The sequence below is a fragment of the Styela clava genome, chromosome 1 (genome assembly GCF_964204865.1).
Source record: "Styela clava chromosome 1, kaStyClav1.hap1.2, whole genome shotgun sequence".
NCBI classification, from domain to species: Eukaryota; Metazoa; Chordata; class Ascidiacea; order Stolidobranchia; family Styelidae; genus Styela; species Styela clava.
This window is the reverse complement of record NC_135250.1, coordinates 23,653,851-23,674,168: the sequence shown is the minus strand read 5'-3', so window position 1 is coordinate 23,674,168 and position 20,318 is coordinate 23,653,851. Positions and strand designations below refer to the sequence as shown.

Below are 20,318 nucleotides of genomic sequence, written 5' to 3'. Positions count from 1 at the left end.
ACAGAAGAAACCAAATTCATAATATACCTCCTTTTGTATACCTAACAAAAACAAATTTCATATTTTCCAATTGTATCGCATAGATAAAAGAAAGCGACGAATATCCGTCGGAAATTTCAGAGGTCACAGTCGCTGATTTGGACAAAGATACCAGATATGCTGTGTCTGTATCTGCAATTACATCTGCTGGGAAACTGAGCTCAGGCAACACAATGATTAGAACGGACGAAGACGGTAAGTGTTGGGGAAACTCGAATCATTAACTCTAGCTAGACTCAAAGTCATCTGAATGAAATGACTCAGCTCATCGTCAACGAAACTCATCTGAGTAATTGAATCGACATCGGAATCAAAACTAGAGTAATCCGTGGCTCGACTTGACGTTCAACTCGGTGTATGAAGGGAATGCCATCCCATACTCTTATGTGTACACATAGCAAGTAGTTAAAGTATTTTAGCGTCATACGGCCACTATGCCGTACTGTAAAACAAACACGAATGCGAAATGAGCCCTTTTCAGACATTTGTCACCATTAAACGAAAAATTACTTCCCATAATCTTTCTTCCATTTGTGAATATCCTCTAAATGAATTTGTTGCATAAAATTAATAATTATTATTGAATTCTAGCACCTTCTGATCCCCCTGTCTTGTTGCGAGTGAATACCACTGACGGTAACACATCAACAGTACTCGTTGAATTTCTGCCGCCCGGAGATCCAAACGGAGCAATTTACGAATACAATCTGCAATACAAAAGTGAAAAAGTATGTACCGACATGTAATTACACAATTTCCTATAATGTCTTTACATTTTTTGTTTGAATTCAAACAGGCTAATCATAACATGACAATTCACATTCTTGATGCGGATCTCCCTTATACGGGAGAACCAGTTACTAACACATCTCCACACTGGATGATTGTGACTGGTCTTCTCGGTGGCCGGAATTATTATTTCCGAATGAATTCTGCGACTCAAGAAGGAACTGGACCATGGTCTGTCTGGTCAAGCCCGATTCTTCTACCCGTAAATTGTAAGTTCTTATATTGGTAAAATGTGTTTTTTTGAACACTAAAATAATTTAACAATGAGTTGTGATTTACTTTATAGCACCACCGGTTCCCAACGTTACTCTAGTGATTACGTCATTTGGGGAGGAAAATAAAGCCGCTTCGTCAAAGCTACTTGTTGATATTTGTGGAGTGTTTTCGGATGAAAATGGACCTTTAGAAAACATCACTGTAATTGTTGCCGAAGATGAAGGTAGGCTGAATGAAAGTGTGTTATGTTCTTAGTTTTTGTGTTATATGTTTGTGAAATTGGACACTAGCATACTGGATTGTTAATAATGAATGCATTCCCATATTGCATTATGATTTCAGATAAATATTGAAAATGTAAGTAAAATTGCATTACATTGCAAACTTTTTAAAATGGTCATATATCTAGAAAAAAAATTATCGAAATTATTTGCAAAATATATCAAAGAACATCAATAACTTGTTTTTGTACTTTTCAAAAGTGTGTGTTTGTGCTTAATCCTTTAAATGTCTTATTCAGACAAAATAGACAAAGATCCAACACATTGGTTTGAAGCTTACTATATGAAACCGTCTCCTCCCTATATGGTTAGAGCCACCAGCAATCCTGTTGAGTTTTGTAGTCCTGGTAAGTGTGACAACTACACAACTCCAAGTTGAAAACAAATATGAATTTTGACTTTGGCTCCAGATTCAAAATCAAATTTTTATGACAAAGCTTTGGCGCATGCAACCCTTCCCTAGGAACGCTTAGAAAACTTGTTGCTTTGGGGTGTCTGTGGAAAATTTTGACTTGTTTATCATTACTCACAGTCTGAAATTTTGACTAGACGGCATTGATAATTTTGACTCCCGATCCTGAGAAGTTCAAACATGCGGCTCCGGCTTCAATAACAACATGTCAAACTTCCACTCCAACTACAGTGCTCTGGGTAGTATTATCAAATCAAATTACGTCTGAAAAAAGTGTGTTTTTTGTTCATATGCAGATGGTCAAATCTCGAAGTCAACCAGAAAACGACGTTCGATAGCCGAGGCTCCAAAATTTGTGTTAGGTAATGATCAAACTTGTGAAACAACGAAGAAACCGTATTGTAACGGTCCACTGAAATCCAACACACCGTACAGGTATATAGTGAATTTGATGTTATATTTTACACGAAATATAAACGGCTTAGACCGGCGTTTGTGAAACTGGTCCTCAGCCTCCAGTTAGCCGCGGAGCTGTTTTCTGTGGCCACGAATAAGGTAGCATTTGCGATTGCTACGTTAACTCAAAGTAAATCTTAAGGTCAGGTCTTAAACTCAACTTAATAACTTCATGATTCATAAATTCGCGTATTAAATAAAATGAGAAACTTCCTACCTTTGTAACATTAATTATTCATTTTAGACTCAAACTAAGAGGCACGACCACAAATGGAGAATATACAGAAACAGAGTTTTCCGATCCCGTTCGTACTCGTTCATCATTTCTGGAAGCAAATATGTATCTGATTGTTGGACTTGTCGTTGGAATAGTAGTTTTTGTTATATTTGTAATCATACTGGTTTGTGTGATAAGGTATGTAGAAATTCTTCTCCTAAAGCACATAGATTGATATGTGTTCATATGAGTTCAGGCATTAAGTGTAATTATATTGCAATGTACATATATAATCGTTGTATAATTTTATGTTAAATGCTTGGAAACAATTTTGTAACGTTATTCGACGCTGATTTCAGTGCTAAAGATCTTCAGAACGCCACCCTTCAAAAAATTCAGTTTTGAACCGGTCCACAGTTCTTCAGTGTGCTGGTCCTGCCCCTGGTTGAAAGGCCTACATGTCGGTCTAGCTAAATATGAACTTCCACTTTGCCATATTTTGTAGTTTTCATTAAAAATCACTTTCCAAAAATGTGAAGAATTAGGTAGCCTATATTGTGAATAAGAAAATGTCAAACGAGATATTGCAAGAACCCCGTACATGTTTTAATTTTTTTGAATCCAATCATATCCTTCTCTGATTGCCAGGAAAAGATTGACCCAGCAAAGTCTGAACGAATCTCAAAGAAGTGATCGATCATCAGGATCATTAAATAAACGAGCAACTTCATCTTTACCTGCTTCTCCTCACAATATGTCCTTTGTGATGGAACCGACCAATGTCAAAGGAAAGAAGTCAATAACACGGTTCGTAATAGATTGTACGTCAATATATAAAATGTGCATATCATTGAATTTATGTTTTTGTTTGAAGCAACTGTTTGGATTGGTCAATTCGTGTAATTTTGAGGTGTACAAAATTATTCTTGGATTATTTTAAAAAAAGTGCCCAGAAAGGCCCCAGATAACGATATCAAAAATGATTATTTCATGGTATTTTTTTTTTATTCTACGTGAATATTTCCTGAGTCTAGAATGAATAACTAAATGAAAACAGAAATATAAAATTGTCAGTACAATATAAGAAGTAATGTGAGTGATCGTGAATTATATTTTTATATATTGGAAATAATATTTACCTTGTCAGTTATATCTTTTTAATACAACCTTCGAACTTTTCGCGATCAAGTATATATTTATATATATAAAGAGAGTGAGACAGAAAAAAATCCCTATTTACGTTTCAACAGGCCAGTGTCGAAAGCACACTTTCCCAATCACGTGACAAGAATGTCTGCTCACAATGATAAAGGATTTGCCTCAGAATTTGAAGAAATTGAATCGGTCACACCGTTTGGACCAAAAACCATTGGCAGTCAGGCGTGTAACAAATCGAAGAATAGATTTGCTGAGATTATACCATGTAAGTAGAAGTTCCAATGCAATTTCTCTAGTCGAAACAGAAACATATTTTTCCAACGAAAACGTGCTCAAATCGCTCACAAAGAGCATACGCAGTCACTCAGACGCAAAATAGGATGAGTAATGTTACCGACGATCAATAAAGGGCCAAGAGCTATCGAGACTATAAGGAATTATAGTGGTTAATGACGAGTTTTATTCGTAACGTTAATCCAAGTTAGTGTTGAAAATAATTAAATCGAACATAGTGAGTGTTTCGAGCAGGGCCTTTAAACATAGCAAATTGTGTTCGAAGAAGTTTCGAAAAAATCTTATATTTTACTATTGGTAACTCTGTCTCGTGTTCTTGTAATAAATCTCTGAATATACGTTGAGGTATTTCCAATAACTGTATAAATTAATACGTTATACGTAACTAATACGTTATCATTTTTGCTCATTTCTTCCAGAAATTAGCCTAAATAAGAATCGTTCAATTGAAACATTCTATATTCTTTTCAGACGATCATTACAGAGTGAAAATTGAAAATCTGGGATCGACAGAAAGTTCTGGATACATCAACGCAAGTTATATTCCCGTGAGTATGAACTTAAAAGCAACTGTGTTGTGTTGTTGTTGACAAATATATATCAATATGCTCTTGTAACACTAGCATAAGCCTACGTTCAATTTGCTATTGCTACGTAGTGAAAGTGTACCAATTGGTAAAATTTGCAATTTAAAGTACATACAAAAATCAAGGCAAAAGCCGTAAGCAATAATTTCATTGTGCGTAGCCGATGTGGTTATGAAGAAGAGACATAAATTGAGGTGCTCTGTTTGTAAACAGCCTGATTGCATGCTTGTGCGTCTGACGAACGCCCTTATAGATACAACGGATCTTTTAATTGGACTTTTCTATACATTCGGTTTTTACCTATATTTTCAAAATACCTAATTATAGGGTTCAAGTACACCGGAACAATACATTGCTACTCAGTCCCCACTCGGACATACCAAGAATGATTTGTGGAGAATGATCTGGGAAACAGGAGCAAAAAGAATAATAATGCTTGGAAATGTGGACCTCGAAGGAAACGTAAAATTTGTAACCTATTCAAATTAAGGGGTGTACTAGGGGTATTGTGTATTGAACTGCAGGTCCTTCCTCCTTGTTTACTTTTTATTCCGGATCCGTATGTGGCTGTTGCCACAAGGATGCGTGACTGAGATAGTGTCCAGTATACTTCGTGGAAAGAGATTATGTTATTTTTATTTATATTCAAATTAAGATAATACTTTCGAATTTTTATTTGAAATAATTCGTTACAGGATCATTGTACAAAGTACTGGCCGAATACTTCGCAGACAACATATTATGGCAACTTGTCTGTACAGTCGTTGCATGAAGAAAGACAACCCGAATGGACGATCAGAAACTTTACAATTTCAAAGGTATTGGATACATAATATTTATACCTATATAGATATGGATATCCTGTAGCTGTGGCTTTAATTCGGAACGGGTTGTAAGAATTGGCAAAAAATATAAAACTAATAACCTTATAGCGACTCCAGCCATATTTAGGTACTAAAATTTAAAATTTGGAAAAACGATACATATGTACACTTCGTGTGCAATAATGAATTCTTACGCACTGTTGATTACCGAAAACGAGCCGTATTGTCAAAATCCTAGCGAAGCGCCATGTTAAGTTTCCTTCACTTACGAGCCTCCAGATGTGAAACTTATTAGTTACTTTAACTTTATTTAATTCTCAATTCTTGTCAGAGAGAAAAAAGACGACAATTGACCCAATATCACTTCACAATGTGGCCAGTAAGAGGAGTGCCAGACAATCCCCAACCGCTCGTGAGGTTTCTGCAAACGTTTCGTATGGGGAAGCCAGTGGGTGATAGCCCTACAGTCGTCATGTGCAGGTAACTATTGCTTTTGAATTATCGATGATTTAAAATATGAACTCAGGTTGTGTACCATGTTAGGGTTCAGGTTGTGCGACATCTTGGTGCGCATACTTCAGGAGTACCTTAACATAAGTTGAATCAGACTTTTCAACTTGGTTTTGGTTTGATAAGTTACATTTTTAGAACTTCGTTATATATGTAAACAAAATAAGCTCACGTCACCAATGTATTATATATAATTGGTAACTAGCCCATGGCTAAATGGTAATGTCTAATTTGTTTTTATCTGACGTTGAAACCTGTTAGTGTGAAATTAGTATCTGAGAGGCTGCACATATAACAATTGTTACATCGCAGTTAATTTATCCGTGATCGGTAATTGTTATGAAAATAAACAATTCCGATACATGGGGAGAACATCGATTACTACAACAGGAGCTTTTCTTGTGTTATAACTGCGTAATATATCAAATAAAATTTCCTATTTATCTAGTACTGGATCGGGGCGCACAGCGGTATTTATTGCATTGGACATCATAATGGACACTATTGACAAAGAAATCAACATCGATCCGTGTGGAGTTGTAGCTGATCTCAGAAATTATCGTCCATATATGATTCAAACGGCTGTAAGTTGCAGGTTTATTGTCTCATGCTGTGACTTTTTCACATGGGGTGTTGAACCGATTGAAATTAGGGAACCGCAACTGATCTACATTATATTTTTCATATTCCTAAATAAATTCAAGTTTTTGAATATGTCACACGACAATTTTCACACAGGCAAATGTCAAAATTCGTACGATGTTACGCTATTTTGTACTTTATTCAAAAAATGAATATTTTTTACAACAGGCTGAATATTCATTTCTGCATCGTTGTCTGGCGTACGTTTTGACAAGCGTATCTTCGGAAAAGTCTTCTGTGAGATCTCCCACTGGTGAGCCCATTATGCAGTATCCGTGCTTTTGAGACTATAATACGAAATCATACGTCGTATAGGGTCATAACTGCCACATCTTAAAGGCAGAAAATAGGTCACAAATAGACCACACATAGGTTTCAAAGGCAGAAATAGGTCACAGATATACTATACAATGATCGAGCTTCATATAAATGTTTATGTGTGAATGTATCTCATTTATTCCGAGTTAAAATGATTTGCTATTTGTATTGCATAAAATTGCATAACGTAAACATGTAGTTAATGTCGACCTGTTCTATAATTTATTTTCAATACTATTTTAAACTTCTTCATAATATTATTTATAACAAAAAATTCATATGATACCTACTGGGTTTATATTTTCTAGGTGACGGAGAAGAAACCACAATGTTTTGATTAGCGCCAAAATTTTCAAAGTCTGCATTCGTGTCAGGGTCCCAATTTGTGTAAAACAGATTTCAGGTGTTATATGATGGATGAAAATTTTACTTTCGGAACATTGCCGTTTTACTTTAGGCTTTCACATATTTGTACATATTCGAAAATTTGATGGCTCTTTGCACACGTAGTAGTTAGAATGCTTGCATAAACTGCCTAAGATGATTTTCTAATGACTTTTTTTTATTTTTAGATTTTTGAATAAAAGTAGAATGAATGCACATTGTACAGTATCAATTTTTGCTCATTCATATTCATTTTATTTTGAGTATTTTTCGAAAAATGCCTGGAATGATACATACATTGTACAGGTGTATTGAAAGATTTAAATTTTACTGTAAAACTGTAGAGAAACTCACTGCTTTTTTACACAGTCAAATTTTCTTCACGGTACTCGTATGATCAATCCATTTTCACCTATTATGATTTATTGATTGTAACAGTCTAGACGTAAAAACAATATAATACGGATTTCAACTTGTTATCAAATATATATATTCGAAACCGGGCCCACGTTCATTCAATGCGCGATTGTTGTCTACTCTTGCAGTAAAAATAATGCAGATGTTTAGTTTTCATTTGCAATTGTTATGAACTATATATACAGTACGTTATACTGTAATAAAGAGGCTAGTCCGTTTATTGCGTTTACTTACTAATGCGTTTACTCACACATATTTGGCTGAAGTCTTGTAGCGTCGTAAAGATTTCACTATGAAACTCGACGTGTAATAACTTACAGACGCATCTAACGTAGAGCATAATATATTCTCTCACATTCATTAAGTCATCTGTAGCTGAATAGAAAACATTTTGTTTCAATTTGATGTGCTGGGAGAAAAAAGTAACTTTCAGTATTTGTAAGAAAAAACTAAATTTTTCACCACTCATTTTAGAAATATATATATTCCAATGTAACACCGTGGTGCTTTTATTCGAGAAACTTTTACTAAGTAGCAGAAAATGTAGTAGAATTAGTGCTCTAATTTAAGGACAATTTAAAAGCGAAAAGAGAGTTAGAATTCATTGTTGGACACAGAGTGAATTTCTGGATTATTCAGCTAAATTATTGTTTTTGTAGTTGGGTTTATGAAATCGCTTTTCTCTTTCTAAGGAACTAATCAATTTCAATTTTCAGTGCTCGGAGATAGAAAAGGCGCTAAAAGGGTATTACTTTATTAGAAACGAAATGTACATATGGATCGTTCTGTTATTATGCTGCTAGAATCCTTTTCATTCTCGTTCTCGTTAATGTTGTTATGAGAGAATTTTCTCCTTAACTTTAGGAACAATTGCTTTTAAATTTTCAGTGGCTAAAGATTTTTTTTTTCGCTAACAGGATATGGCTTTTATATATATTTTTTAATTTCTTACCACGGAGCCGATATGTTACCTCAAATTTTGCTATTCTTATATAATTTACGGGCACACTTTCATATGACAATCGGTAAAAAAAATTTAATTCCGGGTTAGAATTTTGTTGACTTTGTGGTACTCATTAAGCCTTCGTATTTATATATTTGAGCATTGCTTTCTTGTTCCATATCACAATGCTCTCCTGCGTCCTTCTTCGTGAAGCTTCGAGTCACGTACGATGATTTAAAACGTCTAATCAATTGAACTGAACCATTTCCGCCTATAAATTAACTACGCACCATGCAGTCGAGGCGGCAGACTAAAAATATGAATCTATTGTAATAATGAGTTGTAGGAAATTGAAGCTTCGCCTTCGCGAGCTATAACCACGGCAGAGCGACAGGAATGTAGTTTATATCTAAGAAAAGTTCTTTTTTTTTAAATTACTGTATCGTTTACTCGTATAGAGGCAGGTAAAATCTATCATATCTGAAAGAATCGAAATATCTATAATTTAGCAAAGTCGAAATGATTTTAGATTTCTCTTAGGTATAATTTAGGTTTGGGATGATATACTGGACCACGTTGTAAACTTTCAACCTTGTTTATCGAATTATCCAGCTGTTACCCATATTTTTATGAATGTGGGCTACACAGAGCCACGTCGTAGAACGGTCGTCTGATACTTGTCGAGAAAGTTCAGATTCTGTAAAATCGATATTTTGGTATATTAATTGCTAAGAATAGCGATTCCTAATATTTTGTTTTGTCAAAACGTTGCGCATTTCTTCATTACATAAAGACGTATTACATAGATGTTATCTTCAGATGTTCGAGACAGTGAAACCGCTATAACGTAGTAGACAAAATAATGTGAGCTAATATCGATATCGGGCGTTACGCATTTAAGAAGCGACTAATGTGTATATGACCTTAGCACGAAAATTATTACTGCTGTCTGGTTTTAAAACTTTTTTATCGTATATGAATAATTTTGTCGCATTTCGAGCCGGATAAATTTTGAAATGAAGGGGAGTATGTTCCATACAACATTGGTCAGCTAAATATTAATTTATAGAGGCGACATTGAAATTGTCTGAGGTACCTAACTAATCAGTTTAAAAATATAAATACTATTTGTTTAGAAGTACTTTTGGTTAAAAAAAAGAGTGAAGTTTCTGACATGGGAACATATTATAAAGTTTGTTACAAACTGACCAATATATAATATTTTATTTGTTGTTCAAATTTTACGCCTTGAGCAATGATGTATTTATTTATTTGTTATTAAATAGCGGTTACCTATTAGAGGGAACGTTTTAATAAGAATCCTGAATTCCTGAATTGCCTAACATTAGAAAAATTCTTTCGTGGGTGTAATTGAGATTGAGTCAAATTGCTATTCAAATTTAAAAGCAAGCCGCCGGGTACGGTGTTGGTTTTGTCCTGCAGTTAATAATACTGTGATAATAATACTCACATTTGATTAAAACTACTCAAGCAGGATTTTCAATAGTTGCCAAGTATCAACCAAATATCGGTCTCAACACCATAATCGATTCTAACTCTCTTTATCAGAAGTACTCATCTACTTTCACAGACTTGAATCAATTTTAGGTTAGGTTATTATGTCTGTCGAAAACGATAATTCTTTCACATAACTGCCAACGATCAATTTGAAATAGGCATTTAATGTCGAGTTGTTGACTTTGAAACATATGCGCTTTTTAGTATAGAATAGAGTATGGTAGCAGTTTATAACAAATAGTTTATAGTTTCCTATAAACGCTTGCCAAGTTAAGTCAAGAATAAGCAATCCTACAACTTCGTATTTTAAATTGATTCATAAAATAGCACGACATATGATTGAAAATAATCACGACTACGATATGGTATTTGGTATCTAACAGACAGGATAAGCTAAAGTATTTCAAAGTCAAAGTTAAAGGTTAAAATCAGCACAGATTAACGAGAAGACAGATATTTAATATTGCTACAATTGACCTTTATTGTAACCTTTCAAATCAGGTCCGCGATCAGTTTTATTTAGATATTATTGGTTTAACATATCAAAGTTTCATGTACTTGAGAAATCCCTGAAATGTATAAACCCCCATTTTCGCCACATTATCGTCATACTCGATCGTTTTCTGCTAATTCATAACGATATAACACTCTATATATATTATATGTAGTCAACAATGATCGTTTTAGCGTAATCAAGTCAATGCATTCTACTATGAAATTGTATATTCTTATTTTGCTGCTAGTGAGGTCAACTTTTGCTGAAAAATGTAAGTAGTGTTTTTATGTAATAATATTTCTGTACCGTACATCGAAATATACAGTACTTTCAAAAATATATATATTATGAGCAACACAATCCACAACCGGTGTAAAATCAGTAAACTATAAAATTTCACGCCTTGCACGTGTATTGTCGCGAATAGAGGGCCTTGATGTCAATCACGTATTACCCAAACTCAACAAAGTATACAGATAATGAAGATTTACCAGTAGGCTACCAGGTGTCCTCGCTTCCTCCTCAACAAAGGAGTGGCCAAACCGCCTTTATTGGAAACGAAATGGCCCTATGGATCGTTCTTGTTGTTAGATATTTTCATACCATCATTATGAAAAAAAAACGCCTTTCTCTTTAATTAATTAATTACTCGACCAATTGATTCGAAATTTTCAGTGGTTAAAGATTGTATTTATTGATAAAAAGGTATTACTTTTATTTGATCCGAATATTTCTGTGAGTTCTGATATTTTATCTAAATTGTGCAGATAATTTTTAATTATAGAAACACGTTTTTATGACATCGTGATTACTGTCTCACACGCTTTTATGACACCGTGACGGCTGGTACCAGCAGTCTACTGTGACAAATTGCACACCCGTACTATATTTATACTGTGACCCTGTATGTTTTATATTTTGAATTAGACGATCCATGTTGCTCCTTTCCTTGTCAAAATTTCGGGATTTGCAATAGGATTGGATTCACTGACCAATACCACTGTGATTGTTATAGAACGGGATATTATGGAGACAATTGTCAAACTCGTGAGTTAACGTTAATACGATTCAATGTAGATTTTCCGTTTTTTTTTTAATCAAAATTGGTTATTTTGAAAGAAATAAGACAACACTGAGAAGTATATATAATTATAAAATAAATAAATACAATAAAAATACTTTGTCTGGGAATAAATGTACAGTTTTCAAAATAAGCTTGCGGGAAATTTCTTTCCATCTATTCATTCTGCGAGGTAATGCATATTCGTTTTGTTAATTAGCTGTAACCAAATATATACCTACTCCAAATGTCAAAACCATAAACAATGAAGTACCATCAATGCCGTATCTATGGTGTGGCAGTCTTGGCTCATGCCATGGGCGCCGTTTGGACAGGTGCGCAAAAACGGCAAATGTTTTAACCGTAAAGTGCTTCAATAAAATAAATCCAGATTGGAAATAACTGGAACTTGAATTTTTATTCAAATAATAACGTACAAGTAGACTATCTCATTTCAATAACAGTCAATATTCATTATAAATCGTCAATCAAATAATAAAGAGAGCGCACTTTTTAACTTTGCCATGGGAGCCATTTCAAGCATATACACCACTGAGTACCATACAATATCCCACATCTAAATCCTTATTTTTTGCAACGATATCTTATGTTATCCAGTACTTTTTGTGAAATATGATCCCGTCTTCTTGAATGTGTATTCACTTGAACACAACTTGCAAAAACAACTAAAAATGGGGTACTTGAATAAAACACAGCAAATATCGTTTGGCATGTGGTTCGTGGTAATAACGCAAGAAGGTCTCGCCGATTCGTTTGCTAATTAGCCTTACAACGGGTGCTCGAAATAACGATTTATTGGAAATACTACGTTGCCATCTATCGGTAATTTCGAAAAAAAATAAGTGTCCATCTGGGAAGTCATAGAGTGAACTTCAAAAATTACAGAATGGTAGATGTAGATAATTCGTTTACTTTGTCTGCATAAACACAGTTTCTAAATAAAACTAAAGCATCACTGTCTCCAGAACTTCTATAGCTGGCATCAATCATCACCTGGTTTGATGGAAACAAAATAGACGTTGTTTGTTGATTATCCAAATCAATCATGTGTAAAATTCTTGTCATTTCGTCTTTTTTAAAATCGAATGAAATTTGGGGCGAATCAATGAATGCCGTTTTTAGCCGGTCGAAAGTTTAAGGTAATCGAAAAAAAACGCAATTTTTGCAAAAATGAAATCTGCAACATATTTGGACAAAGCTTTCAGTGAACACGAAATGTACATATGGATTGTTTTGTTAATCGCATATTTATTTTAAAAAATTCTGTGGGCTCTATAAGATTTGTTTTTATTGTGTGCCATGACGTCTTCAAAATTGAACTTTGTGGCGGTAGTCTACTGTGACGGATTGCATAACCGTACGACTTCGTTTTGGGTTTCGTGTCCATATATTCGAGCATCGCTTTGTTATTTTTTATATATCATAATTAGTTTGTATTGTAGATTGTAAAACTTTACAATATGTTTTATTTTTAGCCTACATCAGCACTTGGATTGGAGACACCATCAAACCTTCACCTGCTCTTGTGAGATGGCTAACAACACACGGGAAATTATTCTGGGATTTGATTAACAAAGTAGAATTCTTACACGATTTTCTTCTTAAAATTATAATCATATGTATGTTATTTATATACTTTGAATATAAATGTGAGATAACCCATTTTCTCTCTCAATGCCATAACTTGTTACAGTAAAAAGCGACCAACCACCCTGGCCTGAATCGACTAGTTTAGGCGCAGATTTTCCCACATATGAAGGATATGCAAACAAGACATTTTATGGAAGAACTCTGCCACCAGTTTCGAAAGATTGTCCAACACCTATGGGAGTCGCAGGTAGGCACACCCTCGACCCTGGGAAATATTTATTTACTAATTGTTTGTACTAATTGTTACTAATTTTATATGGCCTAATATAGGGATGCACAAAACAGGGCGGCGTGCTCAATGTAACACGTCATAAATTCGAACACCAGACGTTTGGTAAAAAGTAGTTATTGTAATTATAATACATCGTAATAACTCAGGTTTATACTGGAATCACTATGTTTATTTACACATTTCTATAGCTCGTGCCCATGTTATCAGGTATTATGTGTTTTACGGTTCGTTTACACAACCCACAATTATTCGAACGTGGCATGGTACGCGATAAGATCTTTTAAAAATATTGGACGTATCTTCATGTGCGTTCTGCACCCTGGCCTAGTGCTTTCTCTAACTATGTTGAATAACAGGTCATTAGATCTGGTTATACACTCGTATTTAAAGCAGGACTGTTAAACACTTACGTGTTTCCCCGAAAATAAGACGAATTTCTTTTTTACGTATTCGATAGCAAGAGATCTCTCCTACTCGTTTAAAATGATTTCAATTCAATTACCTGAAGTAATTTTTAGAAAGAAAATTGAAGTAAGACTGTCTTATTTTTGGGGAAACACGGTAGGCGTTCTCTAAATAAATCTCAATTTTTGCTATGCACCCTTTGCTTTGCTTAGCATATTGCAAGTTTTAACAAAATTCTACATTATAGGTCCTAAATTTCTCCCAGGAGTAATGGAGACTTTACAGAAAATTTTCACCAGAACAAAATTCAAACCTTGTCCGATGGGAACCTCTGTACTCCTTCCTCTTTACGCACAACATTTTACTCATCAATCGTTCAAATCATATCAAGACGATCCCAAATTGACGTGGGGAAGTCACGAGGTAATATATATAGAGAATGTACGGACGAACTACTTATAAATTGCACTAAAAATGTCTATGTATGATTTCTTTCTGAATTTTCAGATGGATTTATCTCATTTGTACGGTGAAACAAAGGAAAAACAATTATTGTTGAGAACTTTGGAAGGCGGTAAAATGAAAATGCAAAAAATTAATGGAGAGGTAATTTTATGAAAAAAAATCTACACAATATGAATTCCATAGTGCGTTTTTTTATTAGTATACTTTTGTGGGTAATCCCGTAGTGTGTGTACCAGGTTACGGTTAGGCCATTATTTTATTCAGAGTTTCCTCATTCTATTTATATTACGAGTTCGGGGACTGTCTGTGTTAGTCAAGTGAATAACCAACTCCCTGGTCATGGGTTCCAGTCCCTTTGCACAACATGATGCAAAGTAGGTGAACAAAATTCGTTTCCTCCATATTGGTGCACACACTTCTGGACCCCTTGTTGAGGTGTTTGAACCTTGCTTAGAGCAAATCGTATGACATCAACCTAATATAATTTTGAGTTCAATTGTAGCGTAATATCTATATGACAAACTGCAATTCGTTACATTATATAAAGCTGGGCATATCGAACCGAATAGTAAATTATTCGAATCGGTTCAGACGGAAATTCCGAATCGCCGCCATCTTGTTTTTTTTTTGTCCGCCCAAAGGTCGAGGTTAATCCCTCCCCTTTTCTATTCATATCAAAATTTTGTAATCAATTTTTACAATTCAGTTAGTAGTATATCATATGTGTCTGGTAGAAAATCGTTTTAAACATCTGTCTTTTTAATGGTTGCAATATGGTATTGCTATCGACGTGATAAAAATCATTTCTTGTACATTACTTTTTTCGATCTTACAGACTTATCCGCCAAAGTTAAAAGATTGCCCTGGATTGAACATGTGGTATCCAGCCGAAATTACCGAAGATCACAAGTTTGGACTTGGGCATCCGTTCTTTGGCTCGTTCCCTTCTCTATTATATTTCAACACGTTATGGTTGCGAGAGCACAATAGAGTATGCGACATTCTAGCCCAGGAGTATCCAAACTGGGACGATGAAAGAATTTTTCAAACAGCAAGGCACAATATTCATGGTAAGCTATAAGCCGAATAGTTTTTAATGATTTGGTGTGGTGTGGGTAGTAATAACTGAAGCAACCTTTGAGATAAAGAGAATTATTATCAGTTACCACCACTGAAGCACTTCGCGTGGACGCTTCTCATTTGAACGTTAAGTGATCCCAACTCTTACAACAGATTTTATTTATTACGAAACTTTCAGTGTCAATTGTCAAAATTTTAGTTTTGTCATTACTCCAAATTAGTCCAATAATATTTCCTAAAGTAAAGCTCTCTGACTTATAGCTTGTATACTTATGAACCATGGCAAATGGATACTTCTAGAATCTAGATTGAAGAAGTGTTTATGTGTTATAGTAAAAAAATTCTTCCCAGAGATATAATAAAATTTATATACGAGATAATATGACGACTATACGTCCTATCCTACATAGCGCAATGTGCGATTATGTACATCGACGATATTTTGCTTTTTTACATACACAATGAATATATATAATTCTTATATAAATTCAATTTCAGCTCAAACGATGGTCGTAACTATCGGAGACTACGCACAACAGATATCGGCCACTCACTTGAAGTTAGACTACAAGCCAGAACTGATCCATGGCTCAACAATGGCTTGGTCTAGCGGACGAATTCATGTCGAATTCAACAGTATGTACCATTGGCACGGCACTGTTCCAGATGTATTCAACATCGGAGGTAATATAAGTCCATGCATCTAAAACAATTAATCGGCTCATTATTCTCGTACTCGACAAGGACTAGTATCCGGACGAGAGGCCGTAACTCGCCATATGACTAAGCCGGCTTATCGGCTTTCCAATCTCCCGGCATAAATTTGAAAAATCCTACCCTATACTGAAAAAATGGTCATTATGAAACAATATCCTTAAACATAGAACGATTGTTTTATGTATTTAAAGCTTGATTAATAAAATTAAATGTTCTTAAATTGGTGGGAAAATTGTATTGGATGCTAGGCCTAAACCACAGTAATATAATACAGAGTTCAATACTTCACTTTGTTTTGCAAACAACAGTAGCATTTTCGTAATAAATCCGGGACTTATTCTCATTCTGTGCAGTAATGCATATTCGTTTCGTTATCTGTAACCAGTTATCAAAACATACAACACGACACCGCAACTATGAATACAACAGTGAAGTGCCATACTGTTGCCAACATTTGTATCACCTTTTTTTACAACTGTTTCTGATATTAGTCAGTACCATTTGTGAAATATGACCCCGTGGTTTTCGATGTGTCTAACACAATCTGCAATAACAACTACAAACTGGCATACTTGGCATAACACAGGAAGTATCGGTTGACATGAGGTTTGGTGTCAATTTCACGAGCAGATCTGATGCATTGGTTAGCATATTGGCTCTACAGCGCGAGCATTGGGCACAAATTTTGAGCCTCACCGTCGATAAATCCAAGCTTCACATAGGACTGTCAGAATTAAGTAGACTTATCGGGATATCGTTCTTCTTAAAACACATTAGCCATTAGTTTTTTATTTCCTCAAATAGTGCCACATGGCAACTTATACCAATCCAATACTGTGAATTCAGCAAACAACACAACTGCTGGGTGATTTTTTGTCAAACTGTTTACCTATACCTGAGGCTCCTCCTAATGCAATATTTTATTTAGGTAAAAATTACACTCTGTCGGATATGATGTACAACACGAAATCTCTCACTCAAGTCGGAATGGCAACATTCACAACTTCACTATCTAATCAACCGATGGGACAAGTAAGTTTGAAGTGGTTTGACATTATACTGAAGTTTTCGTCTTCTATTCTTCTGGATTTTTAACCTTGTACATTTTGCTTTGATATAACAAGGTAACAGGTTTTGAATTTCTAGGCGTCTGGTGGGAACATTGTGCCTGCATTTCTGATTAAAGCCATCGCGAGAGCATTAGAATTAAACCGCGAAGTTCGACTGCAATCATATAATAGATACAGACAATATTTCAGATTACCACGGATCAACACATTTGAAGAGCTTACAGGCATTCGAAATTTTATATTTGTCTTTACTCGAAACAAACTAGATAAAAATCATGTTAGAGTTCATTGAGGTATCTATGAGGTATTCCTCAGCGCGAGGAATTTAACCTAAATAAAGGTGACCGTACATTTGAACCCACGGACATTTGGACCCATGTGTATATCCGCGCGTTCAATCTATATGCGGGTGCTAAAACCCGTGGGTTAGGGTTAGTATGGGTTCAACTATCCGAAAAACAAAAAAAAATAGTATGCAGGTGAAATTGCCATGGGTTCAAATGTACGTGGGTTCAAATGTAATGGAACCTAAATAAATCATGCAACTTAAGTGCAACATATCAGAACTTGTTGGACAATGTGGGTTTTACTTTTTCTGGTCGGACATGCTTGTTGAATTCTGACGTAGTAAGCAGGCTATTACATAAGTAAAAGATAAGCATTTCCTTTTAGCCAATAAGCTAAGAAATCATGTATGTCGCTTCCGTATAAAAACAAGTATAATATTAAATCAACCACTAAGAGTCACTAGTGAGCTATAAAACCTTGGGGGACGCATCGAAGACGATTAACAACTTTATAATTTGAAGCGAAGCAACTTTTAATTTAATGTGGAAATCGATACCACGTCGAGTTTTAGTTTCTGCAACAACCACAAATAGTTTTATTATTACGATATGCAATAATCGTTTTTTGTTTTTGTTTAGGGGATGCCCAAACAGCAAATACATTAAAAGAAATCTATGCAAATGATATCGATGCCGTTGAATTTCTTATCGGAATGATCGTTGAACAAAGGCATCCCACAGCGATAGCAGGAATTGGTCTCATTGAAATAATCGGACAATATGCTTTTCGCAAGTAAACCCGCTTACATCAGTTCATATGGGCATTTGTAGCTACAGATGCCGTTTTTGATAATTTTTATTTTTTTTTTGAAGTTTATACCTCCATTTCCATACTTTCTTTTCACTAAATTCTATCTAACTGCAATAACATTAAGCAGAATCTGGCAGTTATTATCATCGTAATAGGGTACTCCCGTAGTATGTGTACCAGGTTGATGTAAAATAGGCGAACAAAGCTAGTTACCACCATATTGGTACACATACTTCTGGAGCGCCCGTAATAGAACTTTTCTCAATGAGCGACCATCGGCTCGTGAAATAAACCGACACTGATGCAATTTAGCTAAGCAAAATGATATTGTGTGGTCAAGAATTTGTGTAAAAAAATAAGCAACGTTCATTCCCACCCCGTTACCAAACAACGAACAAAGTTTTATTTTTATTAAAAAGAAATACTGATTTTCTTATTTTTAAAATCCTTTACTTCAGTGTATTTTCCAATACCATTGGCTCCCCGCAATTCTGGAGAGAATCGACTTTTGGGGGTAAAGAAATGTTTGAAATGGCAAAATCTACCACATTGCAAAAACTCGTCTGTCGAAATATAAAAGAATGTCCAAGGATTAGTTTTAAGGTTTGACTTTTTTGATGTAAATAAAAGTGTACATTTTTCTGTATGTATTGTTTTTGACCCCACTGACAATGCGGTAAAGAATAGATCTTGGCATTTCAGTAAATGCCTGTAAGTTTGGTCAGAGATGAGTAACTGTACTTCTGAGTGAGTGCGCGTGACCATGCTGTGAGTAAATTCTTGTAAGAAAATACCGTTTTCGTATTTTGGTACTTTTGCTTGTTCTGATAAACAGGATAAGAAGAGTAAGCCAAGCATGGCTCTTAGTATCTCTTTAGCAAACGACTGCAAACAATGCATAACACATCGCGCAAAAGTTGTTTTGTTTTTGTTTTTGTTTTCTTCTATTTTCTTTCTTTTAAAAATACTCATAACAATGCATTTACCCACGAGTCTCCTAATTTTATTCAGAATTTTATTGTAAAAATATTAATGTAACAGTTTAAGTTTTGTCACTGGTCATTTTTCAGTGTTATCTTAATAAAATCAGCATATATGGTGGGAGCTGACTTCGATGACCGTATGGTCGTATCGCTTCCTCCTGTCCATACCAAAAAAAAAATTTTTTTGCTAGTGCTATTTTACTGATGACTATTTTTCACGTTTTTTGGTTGACGAAATAATAAAATCTCTCTCTCTCTCTCTCTCGCTGTTATATGTTTTGTGGCGCTTATAACATCAGGGGTATTTTACGCCATAAAAAATCTTATACTAACATAATATACAATATCTAATGTTTCACTTCCATTTAAAACTTTCCTGTATTGATTGATATTGTTGATTGTTTGTTTTTCTAAATGTGTATTTCAATATTGTCTTCTTCATCAGGTAAGCGATAAGAAGAGCACACAACAAAATCATGAAATGAACTACGCCGAATTGAAAGACGTCGATATATTGTCGAAAAAGGAATTGTGAATATATTCGTTGTTTGATTGATTTTACATTAATAATTATACTTCAAAAATTTGATGGCAATTTTTATGCAACAAATCAAATTATATTGTTTTTCACTATAAAGCATGTGATCATAGATATATGGTAATAGTGATTGAGTATATTTGAGTACGAATTATTGCTGAGGCTTATGGAATGATTTGTCAGTCGATGTGGACGTAGTGGATAATTGCTGGGCGACGATCAGCTATCCTCTCTTTTTAGAACGTAGAAAATTGAAGGTTGTCTTAATTTTGAATTTTTTAAAATTGGCGGAATGTGACCCATCGGCGTCATTGCACTGCAAAACAGACAGTAAATCTTGCCCTAATGACGCTATATCAGGATTAATTCCACTCTAAATTGTCTTGTTTCTCTCAAAACAATGCAATTGAACGAAACCTGAAAAAAGGTGATAAATTTGAAAATTGATATCCAACTCTGTAAGGCTCTCCATAGGTATGTGTACCAATATGGAGGTAA

The 20,318-nt window shown here is 34.7% G+C and overlaps 2 protein-coding genes across 3 annotated transcripts in view; both read left to right on the top strand.

Moving 5' to 3' along the window:
* Nucleotides 1–8,040, top strand: part of LOC120325482 (phosphatidylinositol phosphatase PTPRQ-like) — a 39,690-nt gene extending 31,650 nt beyond the window's left edge. For both annotated transcript variants that reach the window (XM_078112254.1, XM_078112248.1), the window contains 16 exons: nucleotides 84–234; nucleotides 631–767; nucleotides 836–1,037; nucleotides 1,115–1,267; nucleotides 1,565–1,672; nucleotides 2,034–2,172; nucleotides 2,438–2,608; nucleotides 3,059–3,217; nucleotides 3,661–3,833; nucleotides 4,334–4,410; nucleotides 4,777–4,911; nucleotides 5,145–5,267; nucleotides 5,605–5,753; nucleotides 6,232–6,367; nucleotides 6,594–6,678; nucleotides 7,052–8,040. In XM_078112254.1, the coding sequence (XP_077968380.1) occupies nucleotides 84–234; nucleotides 631–767; nucleotides 836–1,037; nucleotides 1,115–1,267; nucleotides 1,565–1,672; nucleotides 2,034–2,172; nucleotides 2,438–2,608; nucleotides 3,059–3,217; nucleotides 3,661–3,833; nucleotides 4,334–4,410; nucleotides 4,777–4,911; nucleotides 5,145–5,267; nucleotides 5,605–5,753; nucleotides 6,232–6,367; nucleotides 6,594–6,678; nucleotides 7,052–7,080 (2,127 nt within the window). In that variant the 3' untranslated portion in view covers nucleotides 7,081–8,040. The remainder of the gene's footprint in view (nucleotides 1–83; nucleotides 235–630; nucleotides 768–835; nucleotides 1,038–1,114; nucleotides 1,268–1,564; nucleotides 1,673–2,033; nucleotides 2,173–2,437; nucleotides 2,609–3,058; nucleotides 3,218–3,660; nucleotides 3,834–4,333; nucleotides 4,411–4,776; nucleotides 4,912–5,144; nucleotides 5,268–5,604; nucleotides 5,754–6,231; nucleotides 6,368–6,593; nucleotides 6,679–7,051) is intronic.
* A 2,578-nt stretch (nucleotides 8,041–10,618) lies between these two features.
* On the top strand, nucleotides 10,619–19,964 carry LOC120348654 (prostaglandin G/H synthase 2-like). Its single transcript, XM_039418842.2, has 13 exons — nucleotides 10,619–10,772; nucleotides 11,429–11,548; nucleotides 13,058–13,201; nucleotides 13,276–13,419; nucleotides 14,117–14,292; nucleotides 14,377–14,475; nucleotides 15,170–15,404; nucleotides 15,913–16,098; nucleotides 17,060–17,163; nucleotides 17,278–17,425; nucleotides 18,128–18,281; nucleotides 18,758–18,902; nucleotides 19,728–19,964. The coding sequence occupies exons 1-13, from the start codon at nucleotides 10,706–10,708 to the stop codon at nucleotides 19,815–19,817; spliced, it is 1,812 nt and encodes a 603-aa protein (XP_039274776.2). The 5' UTR covers nucleotides 10,619–10,705; the 3' UTR covers nucleotides 19,818–19,964.
* Nucleotides 19,965–20,318: the final 354 nt, after the last annotated feature.

What these genes read in the sequence shown, in the direction of transcription:
- LOC120348654 (XM_039418842.2), top strand. Translation starts at nt 10,706, where the DNA reads ATGCATTCTACTATGAAATTGTATATTCTTATTTTGCTGCTAGTGAGG. An exon ending in AGATGTATTCAACATCGGAG is followed by an intron (nt 16,099 to 17,059) that starts GTAATATAAGTC and finishes TATTTTATTTAG; the next exon opens with GTAAAAATTACACTCTGTCG. An exon ending in GTCCAAGGATTAGTTTTAAG is followed by an intron (nt 18,903 to 19,727) that starts GTTTGACTTTTT and finishes CTTCTTCATCAG; the next exon opens with GTAAGCGATAAGAAGAGCAC.